General features: G+C 37.2%; 2 protein-coding genes across 2 annotated transcripts; both read left to right on the forward strand.

Moving 5' to 3' along the window:
- Positions 1-5,227: 5,227 nt before the first annotated feature.
- On the forward strand, positions 5,228-6,321 carry LOC103965883 (arabinogalactan protein 41). Its single transcript, XM_009378980.3, has 2 exons — positions 5,228-5,643; positions 6,023-6,321. The coding sequence occupies exons 1-2, from the start codon at positions 5,460-5,462 to the stop codon at positions 6,127-6,129; spliced, it is 291 nt and encodes a 96-aa protein (XP_009377255.2). The 5' UTR covers positions 5,228-5,459; the 3' UTR covers positions 6,130-6,321.
- A 2,192-nt stretch (positions 6,322-8,513) lies between these two features.
- On the forward strand, positions 8,514-10,945 carry LOC103965885 (putative transcription elongation factor SPT5 homolog 1). Its single transcript, XM_009378983.3, has one exon. The coding sequence runs from the start codon at positions 8,771-8,773 to the stop codon at positions 10,778-10,780; it is 2,010 nt and encodes a 669-aa protein (XP_009377258.2). The 5' UTR covers positions 8,514-8,770; the 3' UTR covers positions 10,781-10,945.
- The last annotated feature ends 26 nt before the right edge of the window (positions 10,946-10,971 follow it).

Below are 10,971 nucleotides of genomic sequence, written 5' to 3' on the forward strand. Positions count from 1 at the left end.
ACATGCATTTTCCTATTTTAATAATTTAAGTCCTCATACAATTCAAATAATTGAAATAATAGTTTACGAGCGATATTTTTCTGCTGCAACCAAGCAAATCTTTAATTATAATAGTGAAGAAGGAGATATGTCCCCGTTTCTAAACATAGTTTTATGCAATAAGTAATTGATCCTAAGCCCCCAATATATATATATATATGCAGAACCCTAGCTATTTTGTATCTTCAACAGATGCAAACATAAGAAAAGAAGAAAAACATATAAGAACTAAAGCCAGCACAAAAGAAACATACCTGAAGTCATAATTATCTTTTTCCCTGAGAGACAGATTGAAGGTTGGGCGGTCGTTAATCACTTTGGAGGAGCTAATTATAGCAAGAATATTTATATACACAACTTCTCGCATGTCAATGCTTGTAAAGGATTAATTACAGAAATTTGTTAATTTAATAGATGAGCGGCGGAGATGAGAGAGAGGGCAGCGAAGAAGGAGAGATGAGAGGGGGACGGGGCGTTTGAGACGCGGAGAGATTGAAAATTTAGGATTTTTAATTTTACATATATTAAATTAAATAGGTAGATGGATACCCGTTATAACTGCGGGTAATTCTCATAACTGATGGATACCCGTTATAACCGCGAGTAATACCCATAACCGTCCATTTAAATTTCACGGATAAATGGTTATACCCATAACCGTTTGTTCATCTAAACGGTTACCCATAACCGTAACCGTGAACTTTAAATAGGTGGATAACCGCGGTTACCCAAACTCATGGGTATTTTGCCCATCCCTACATCTCTTGGATGACCATAGATCATCTGACCCATTGGATGACCACCCATTTGACCCACCCAGTGACCATTTGTAATACCCTGAAAATTTAAATATATGAATATGTGAAGAAAATAAAAAATAAATAGATTTATGGTTATGAAAAATTTAATTGAGGAATTTTAAAATATTTTTACTGAATATTATTATAATTTACATATTGGTATTATTGAGATTTTATATTATTTTTCGAAAATTTATATTAATTTATGTGAATTGAGTTTTAAATTAAACGAGTTACAAAGTTTGAAGTTTGGAAATTAATACTCTAAAATCCGTAGACACTTCGAGGTCACAATTTATATATTTGAATAGAACTCGATCTCACGAACGCGTAGGCCCAAACCGTTCGTGAAACAAAAATATAACGAAGAAGTTATTAATGTTGAAAGTCAGAGATATTTTTGTAATAGATGTGCCACTTGTGTGGCTGTGATGGAGAGGAAATGAGAGAAACTGAGGGGGTGGACCAATCAAAAGGGGGAGGAAAGGGAGGGACCAATCAAATGGGGAGAAAAGGAGAGGGACCAATCAAAGGGGGAGAAAAGGAGGGAAAGGAGAGAAAGAGAAAATGAGGGGGGGAACTAGGTCTCTTGACTCGTGCGACTTGGCCAGTGGAGGCCATGAATTCCGGCGGTTTCCCGGTCAATCTCCAGCGATTTGAAGCCTCTCACCACCTGGAAAACATTTCCTATTCTTCCCTCTACTGATTTCATCCAAAAATTGATGGAATTTGGCTTGGGTACATGAAAAATCGCACCGATGGGTGCGATGGTTCCATGAAGGCGATCCGCCATTTCTGAAAGTAGTACATCCAACCACCACCATCACCAATAGGCTCCCCCTAACCTTAAGAACAAAGCCCAAACAAGTTTGGGGGCGGCGGAGCACCGGAGGTGACGAATCAAAGTTGCCAATTTAAAGGGTTTTTGGCGGGTTAGAGGGAAATTGGAGCTTTTCCAGGCCAAATTGGCCTTACTCATAGGTATAAAACTTGCTCCACTCATTGAGATCTATATTTCTGTCAAATTTGGTGATTTTTGGAGATAGTTGAATTTTCTGGCGAGTTGAGATGGCCGACCGCCACCTGTGGCAGCATGTGGCTAGTGAGCCAATGTCATATTTTTAAGCTAATTTCGATATTATGAATCCATATTTGATATGCATTTGGTGCGATTCCTTTGTTTGAACCTAGTTAGTGATTGTTAGTCACTTAAATGTTTTTAGAAATGAGTTATAAAGTGGAAAGATGAACTACGAAAGACTTGATCCCACTCAAGGGTATGTAGGCAGTCTAACAGTGTTAGATGTAGCCTTAAATGGTTGGGATAAGCTTTTGTTGAGAAATTGAAAAAGGAAAGAAATTTGGTGACTAATTTGAGGTTTCACCTTATTTTTGGTAAATGAATGTTGTTTAAAGTTTTTGTGAGGGATTAAGAAATTGAAGTAAAGAATGGTGATTAATGGTAGTTTAAATAAACAAGAGTTTAGTTTGGGACTATCACCGATATTATTTTCCTAAATAAATATTTCAGGGTGAGGCGTTACAAATGGTTTTAGGGCAAATGATCAGTACCCTACAATGTGAGAAATTATTGAATTTGTGGATGTAAATTATGAATTTCCTTGATATTGCATTATTTCATAAGTTCTATGAATAATGAGGAATTTATATGGAAAGTATATAATGTGAATTACAATGAATTGAATTGAATGATAGTAGGAAAATGTTAAAATATCGTATTCATGTTATAGCTTTGAGGATGAGCACTTGATTAAGTCTCAGATTAATCTTGAATTGAGGTTATATTATGATATGCATTATGGAAATGTTGAATGTTAAAATAATTGTGAAATTGTGAAAAGTAGGTGGAAAATCTGCCTCCTAAGGGTTGAGCCATATCACTGGCTTGGCCACGGCTACAGTGCTCACATGCAATAAAGATTCAGCGTCTTCCAAAAAATGCCCTACAGAAAACAATATTTATGTAGGGCTCAAGTAACGATGATGTAATTTGGAGTAAATCATTCTCAAGATAAAAATTTGAAGACCTCCTGCTAACCTCAACGCCAAGCCTTCTTTGATCGTTCAAAGGATCATTATAATTTATACACATTCTTCTCAGTTTTGACCGTCGGATCGAATTAATTGAAGAAAATAAAATGACAGATAAAGAGGGTATGAAAAGTAAATATGGGTGTGTAGATAATACCACCCTAAAATAAATTATAAATTTAAGTCTCGCTATATAAGAATTCAAAAAGAAAAATACGGTGTTGTTAAAATATTAGGGGGCGTTATTGAAACTTTGTAAAAAGTTATTTTGCACTTTTTTATAGTCGTATGTATTTAGAGTGCATAATGACTTTATAGATTGTCAATGATAACTCCAAAAAAGAAAAAAAAAATATTAGGCTGGCATTATTAACACACCAAAAAAATTCATTTTGCACTCCACTTAAGTGTTTTTTCTTCTTCTTATATTTGTATATATTTTGAGCATTGTTCTAAAAGGTGGTCACCTAGTTGCTAGGCAACTGGCAACCATCATGATTAATTCTTAGGCCTTTAAAATATCGGGTAGGACGTCTAAGCATGCCTAGGAGGGGTTAAGCGGGACCAGGTGGGCTAAGTGACTGTTTAGGTTTTATTCAATGACTCAAAGTCATGACTCACTCTCTCGGACATAAAATGGAAACTCAAATTCTCTCTACGACTATGTGTGTTCCACTCTACCAATGTCCATTCAAGATATCCATGTTTTCAACAAATTGTAATACTTTATAATTTTTATGTTTCATAATATAAGTATTTTTTTTAAGGTATCAGTAGACACATATTTATATGTTATATAAATTTAATAACAAAAACTAAAAAATACACAGGTCCCGCCTAGGTGCTAGGCTCTTACCTGGCCCCCGACTATTGCTTAACCTAAAAATCCCTGCCTAGGCGCTAGGCTGTTGGCGACCGTCTCGATTAATGCCTAGATGTTTGAAAATTAAGAAAGAGCGCATAAACCTGCTGAGGTACCCGTCTAAACCGCCTAGGCACTCACCTAGGTTGCGACTCACTTAGACAGAAAATAGATAATTTTCATTTTGAATTTTATTTTTTTAATAGTTTGTAAGAGACTTGTTGAATACTTAAATAAACAACACACCTTATAAGCTTGTTCCCAATGTTTTCATTATGTTCCAGTACTTCATAATATATATATATATTATATATATATATCATTTTATATTGTAGTTTATCATCAATATATATATATATATATTAAGTATAAACAAACACTTATTTACACAAAATATAATAGATGTACTTAAATCCACCTAGGCGTCCGCCTAGGCCCCGCCTAGCCGCCTAGACGCTAGGCTTCAGTTCGTGGTTCGACTAGCGCCTCCTATCTTTTAGAACCTTGACAACTCTAAAATAGTAACATGATCTTAGCTGGTCTCACCTCTCTCTTTCTCTCGAATTAACCAGAGAAATTATTTGAATTTTGAATTTGAATACCATCCAATTGCATAGAGACGATAGATAAAACAATATAATTCGTCAATAACATAATGAAAACAAAGCTAAAAGCTGTTCTACTACCAACCATTGGTCCGTTGTTGACAGAAACACTAATCACCAGCTTAAAAGGAAAAATAATCATTAACAAAAAAATTATTTAATAATTTGCACACATGATTTATTTAATACCAAATCAACTATCACATAGAATAACGGATCATTTTCTTAGTGATCGTGGAGATCCCGTAATCGTGATCGTTCATTGTATATCATACGGTTAGTTTTCATTAAGTATTATTTATATTTAATTTAAATTTAAAATTATTTCTAACTACACGATGTAAGATGAACGATTACGATCGTAAGATCTTCAGAAAAAGAATCCAACAAGGATCCTTTTCCGAATAATATAATGTAAACTCCTTTTCATTGACAATTGTCAATACCAGATTCTCAAGGTAATATAATTTTCATTTTCGTAAGATGATGTATTCAGTTCTTCATTCTCCACAAGAGAGAATGCATGAACAAGGATGTCCTTCCATACAGATCTTCGAAGCGTAAATTCAATATTATTTGCCTCGATTCCACCATGTTTAAAATATAAATAAAACAATAATATCATTAGACAGTGCGACGAACACACACGGAAAATTACTCCAATCTCACATAGTCCTCACCTCTCACACAATTATAGCCGTTTATCCCGTTGTAGGCCCCGCCCGAATTGTAGAATCCGAGACTTGTTTGAATAATATTAATTTCCACAAAAAAACACATGGCCACGTCACCAAATTGACAGTAAAAAGGATAAAAGCAAAAAATATAATAAAAAATAAATGAAAAAGGCCATTACAATTACAATACAGGGAAGCCTGCCTTAATCTTCTCTTGCTGGCCTTTCCTCACCGGTCACCACTCTCAAACCAACCCTTTATATAACAACCCTAGACTCTCTCCTTCTCTCTCTCTCCTCCCTCACATTCTCTCTCTTTCTCTCTCTAAGTTTTGAGTTTTGCTCATTTTTGTCTGTTTTTTTTTCATTCAAATTCTTTGCTTTAAAATTTATTTTTTGTTTAGAGTTTTAATAGGGAAGGAAAAATGGCTCTTTGCTTTGGATTTTCTAAAGCATTTTTCAGAGTTGTTCTAGTCTCTGCAATTGTCTTGTTCGCCCTTCTATCCCCATCTGCTGCTGCCACGCCCAAGCCCTCCGCTGCTGCTGCAACTCCTTCCTCCGCCCCTTCTCCCGCCGCCGCCGCCCCTGCCCCTGGCCCTTCCAGTGATGGTATTTTCCAATTTTTGTTTTCTTAATTCTCATTGTATATTTCTTTGTTTATAATTAGATCTGAATGCCTTTTGTTGATTTTTGTTTTCGAAAACTTTCTCTCTTTTTTTGGCACTCTGGTTTTGTTTTCCTTTTTTGGTTGAGCAACGAGCAGTTGGGTTTTTTATTTGGGGTAAATTGCACTAATGGTGTCTCGGAACACATTTTCGTACTTGTAGTTTCATTCGGTTGATACCATTAAATCCAATTCGTAAAAAATGGATGGAAAATTCAATTTAATTGACGATTGGACTAAAGTGAAAACAGAACGAACCTACAAGGATTAAGTTTTTTAAAATAATGTGATTTTTTTTATAAATTTTGGTTGTAAATTTGGCAGGAACTTCAATAGACCAAGGGATTGCATATGTGTTGATGCTAGTGGCTTTGGTGCTGACATATCTCATTCATCCTCTGGACGCATCATCATCCTACAATTTCTTTTGAGTTGGATTCTTTTTAGGTGAATTAGTAAAAAAAATATGAGAAAAAAATCGTGGTGATTTTTTCCTTTTGTCCTCTATGATTTATTTGACTCTGTGATTGTTTGTGCATATTTAGAGAAATTGATGAGTGGTAATATTTGAGGTTGATTTAGCTTCTGTTGTATAATTGTTGTCGAATTATTGTTCCTTTCTTCGTTTCTGTTCCATTCCTTTCTTTTACTACGTTCCCATGGACACAAACACGTTATGTGACCCGACACACCTGAAATGTGTTACAAACTCATCTTCTCGTTTACTTGCTCGCATACCTTTACGTTTTTCATGCGCGACTAAGATTAAAAGTCGAGAAAATACAAGGAGAGGATCTAGATCCTAACAAGAAACATGCAGTTGTGATACGCTTGAGCCTTGTCAATATCTGATAAACTTGAGTCTTGGACGTACAGAAAGAGAAACAAATACATAAGATGGGGACATTGTCTAGTATATATGCTCTGGGTACTAGCTGACGAGCGTCCATTCCGACCGTCCCTTTTTCAAAATCTTATAGCTCTAATCACATGAATAGGATACCAATTTCCGGTATGCAATAATAACAAGGCTATAAAAACAGGCAGAATAATATGATGTATAAAGAAATAAACCAAACAAGGTTATAGGTGGTTAAGTTGAGACAATATCGGTGATGTTAATGGTGATCCATGCTTGACCTATAAAATTTATCAGAGCAAGAGTGAAAAAGAAGCCGGTGGCAGTGACGAGCCCCTTCCAGCCTCCAACTCCGAGAGCACAGTTATTGCAGGCAGTCCTTACCGCTGCAATTCTGTGATCAGGTTCATCCTCTTCTTCTTCTCCTTTATCTGAAAAAGATAGAAGAAACAACAGAAAATTTAGAAATGAGAAGGGATCGACCTGGAAGTGTTTGAATGTACCATAACTTACCAATGGCGACAACATGATATAGTCTGAATTCATTGCAGTATAAAACAACAATCATGCCCTCTATAAAACAGAAAGTGAACTTCAAGGCTTTGACACAACAGCTCGCTCGATCGTACTCGTTAAATAGTAATATTAATGTTTATTTCATTTATTTTTAATGTTTATTAAGTCGCGTCAAACATAAGCTCGAGCTCATTTAAAAGATGCTTGTAATACCATAGTATTTGGCTTGTCTCATTGAGCCACAAAAAACACAAAAAAAAATAAATAAATAAAATGAATCACCTGGCCAAAACAAAATTTTAATTGAAAATAAATAAGAAACAAAAAAAAATAAATTGCTGGACACCTAAAAGAAAAAGAATAAAGTATTTTTTTCGAATCTTATAAAATAAAGGACGAGGATCCTCTCCGCATCCTCTTTATGGGGATTCAGAGATCAATCAATCGTGTCCTTTTATTGTAATCGTGCGATCAGTTTTCGTTAAGTATTATTTATATTCAATTTTAAATTCAAAATTCAAAATAATTTCTAATCGCATGATGTACGATGAACGGACTCAATTGATTGATCATCCAGATCCCCACAAAGAGGATCCTATTCGTAAAATGAAATCACCAAAAAGCAATACAGACGCATTTCAATAAACCATCAAACCGTACACTTATGAACTGCTAGGAGAACAAAGTATTCCTTGTAGACAAGAGATTTTTTAGTGTAATTGGCATACGAGGTGGTACATCACGTGTCACTATATAAATGGTGGGATATGTATGTTAAAAAGTTAATAACTTAAAAAATAAAAGTTCCCACCACTTACATAAAAACATATGGTGTACCACTCATATTCCCGTTACAATAAAAAATTTCTCCTTGGAGACGCTACTTCAAGATACTTTAGGTCTAGTTCTAACCGAATTAGATACAGGGGATATGAAGGCATCATTTTTATCCCTCATTGTGGTCCAACGATCAACACTTACATTAGGGTAGTTCTATCCACCCACCAATTTTTATTTTCCACATACCTCTTTCAATTTTTCGATCGTTGGATCAAGTTAAATAGAAAAGATTAAAGATAAAAAATTAATAAGGATGTATGAATATCACTATCCTTCTATTATCCTATGATATTTTAATAAAACAATATTCCAACAAAAACAACTTAACAATTTTTCTTATTAGAATCCAATAAAAAGTAAAAAAAAAAAAAAAAAGGATGCCAAATAAGAATAAAGAATCACTTTATTTTTGCCAAAAAAACATAAAAGTCCTTACTATATTAACCGCCTAATGAGAATAAAGGGGAAAAATAAAAACTTATTGGGCTCTAATTAAATAAAGGGCCTATTCTATTCTTATAACCGTTTCGGGCCCACAAACAAAAACATAAAATTCTCACGTACAAGTAAGCTTAATTGGCGAAACCCTAACTCATTCGGTATCACATTGCCGTAGACCCTCGCACACCCTGCGGAAATCGATGGAGCGTAGAACAGAGGCGGCGACGACGGTGATGAGAAGCAGCCAATGGAAGAGGAAGAGGAAAAGGAAGAGGGAGCGGATGTCTACAATAAGGGTACCCTGTACCCTCGCGCCTCTATATATACGAGGCATAAGGCGTGGGGTTTCTTGAGGAATAGCCAAATCACACAAACCCTACGAAGAGCCGAGACGTACGAAACCCTAGACGAAGGCAATGAAGCGCCGCGGAAGAGAAAACTCGTTATACGAACAGGAAGAATATCCAGAAGAGGCCCTTTTTTACGACGAAGACGGAGAAGAGAAGGAGGAGGAGCGACAAGGAGGAGGCTCTGATCGTAAAAGGAGGAGATCGGATCGCAGAGAAGATTTCGCATCGAAGTTTTTGGATATTGAAGCCGAGGTCGATAGCGAAGAGGAAGACTATGAATCTGAGCCCGAGGACGAGGGCTTCATAGCCCAACCTGGCGACGATCCAAACCCGAGTGATGGAGAAGACGATGACGACGTTAGAAGGGCGAAACACGGTCGGTCGTTGTTCCCGGAGGAATTGGAGTCGGAGGAAGATATTGAAGAATTAGAGAGAAGAGTTCAGGGGCATTTTGATTCTCACCAAATTCAGTTTGATGATGGTGATGATGACGATGAAATTGGGCAGCAAGCTCGGTTGCCTTGCGTAAGTGACCCGAAATTGTGGATGGTCAAATGCGCGATCGGGCACGAGAGAGAGGTTGCTCTCTGCTTGGCGCAGAAGTGCATCAATCAAAAATCAAATCCATCTTATATGATCAGGTCTGCAATTGCTTCTGATAATCTGAAAAACTACATATATGTTGAGGCAGAAAAAGAAGCCCATGTGAGAGAAGCTTGCAAAGGCATGCACTATGTGTTTGCTGCCCAGAAAATTGTTCTTGTTCCTATTAAGGAGATGGTAGGTGTCGTTTCTGTGGAGAGAAAACCCTCCGTCGATGTTTCAGTGGATAGTTGGGTGAGGATGAAGAGGGTAAAGACGTATGAAGGGGACCTTGGCAGGGTTGTGGATGTGGATGATGTGAGGAGGAGGGTTACTGTGAAATTGATTCCAAGGATTGATTTTCCAGAACTTGCGAGTAAATTGGAGGGACTAGGCCTACAAAAGAAGAGATTTGTTCCTCCTCCTGCGCGGTTGATGAACGTTGATGAAGCTGAAAGAGTACTGGGGATTCAGGTAAAGGAGACAAGAGATCGGGCGACGGGTGAATACTTTGATAAGATTGGCGACATGAAGTTTAAAGATGGGTTCTTGTATAAGACCGTGGCAATGAGTTCGATCAGCTGGCATAATGTAAATCCTACTTTGGATGAACTTGAAAAATTTAGAAACCCTGCAGGGAAAGAGAATGCCGATCGTGGCGATGATATGTTTTCGAACCGAAATAAAGGAGAGTTTATGAAGGGTGATGCAGTTGTGGTGGTGAAGGGAGATCTGATAAATTTGGCGGGGAGGGTTGAGAAGGTTGAGGAAGGGAATGTTCCTATGCGACCCGACATGAAAGGCCTTCCAGAAACTCTTGTGATAAACAAGAACAATCTTTGCAAGTACTTTAAAATTGGGAATCATGTGAAGGTTACATCCGGTAGTCAGAAAGGTGCTGCTGGCATGGTTGTGAAGGTTGATCAGCAGCATGGGCTGGTCACCATTATAACTGATAAAACCAAGAAACATGTTTGCGTGTTCGCTGACGATGTTGTGGAGAGTTCTTGTGCTACCGGTGATGATGCTAATGGTGTTTCTAGTTTCTCAAGATTTGGCCATTACAGAACTCCGAGCAAGTTTTCTGGAGGTGGAAGAAGAGGGCCTGATGCTAATGGTTTGGATGCAGGGACTAGGGTGAAAATTCGGCAGGGTGTTTATGAAGGCTACCGCGGTCGTGTTGTAGAGGTCAAAGGACAAAATCTGCTGGTTGAATTAGAGTCCCAAATGAAGATTGTCACAGTTGATCGTCGAAGTTGTGTTTCTGATTCTGATAACTTTGCCGCGGTTGGAACACTGTATCGCTATGGCAATGGCATGAGAGGGGCTGAGACTCCGATGAGAGATTTCAGAGCAACTCCGCTCCATTCGTTCATGACTACTCCGATGAGAGATCCTAATGCAACTCCGCTTCATTCGTATATGACGTCTCCGATGAGAGACCCCAGAGCAACTCCCATCCATGATGGCATGAAGACTCCAATGCTCTACTGATTTTCAGCTTTTAAGATTTCCAGTTACGTTTGAGTATTAGTTTTTATGTTTTTTGTTAAGCCCCTTGAGACTTTGAGTATTAGTTTGGCATTTTGCTAATGTCAAAACTCTAATATTTGTATTAAGGGAATATAAATTTTAAATATCATCCAACTTTATTATAAATTGGAGGGTCCGGTGACTATTTTGAG

The sequence above is a fragment of a genome, unplaced genomic scaffold (assembly GCF_019419815.1).
Source record: "Pyrus x bretschneideri cultivar Hongxiangsu unplaced genomic scaffold, Pyrus_bretschneideri_v1 Contig40, whole genome shotgun sequence".
Lineage (NCBI taxonomy): Eukaryota > Viridiplantae > Streptophyta > Magnoliopsida > Rosales > Rosaceae > Pyrus > Pyrus x bretschneideri.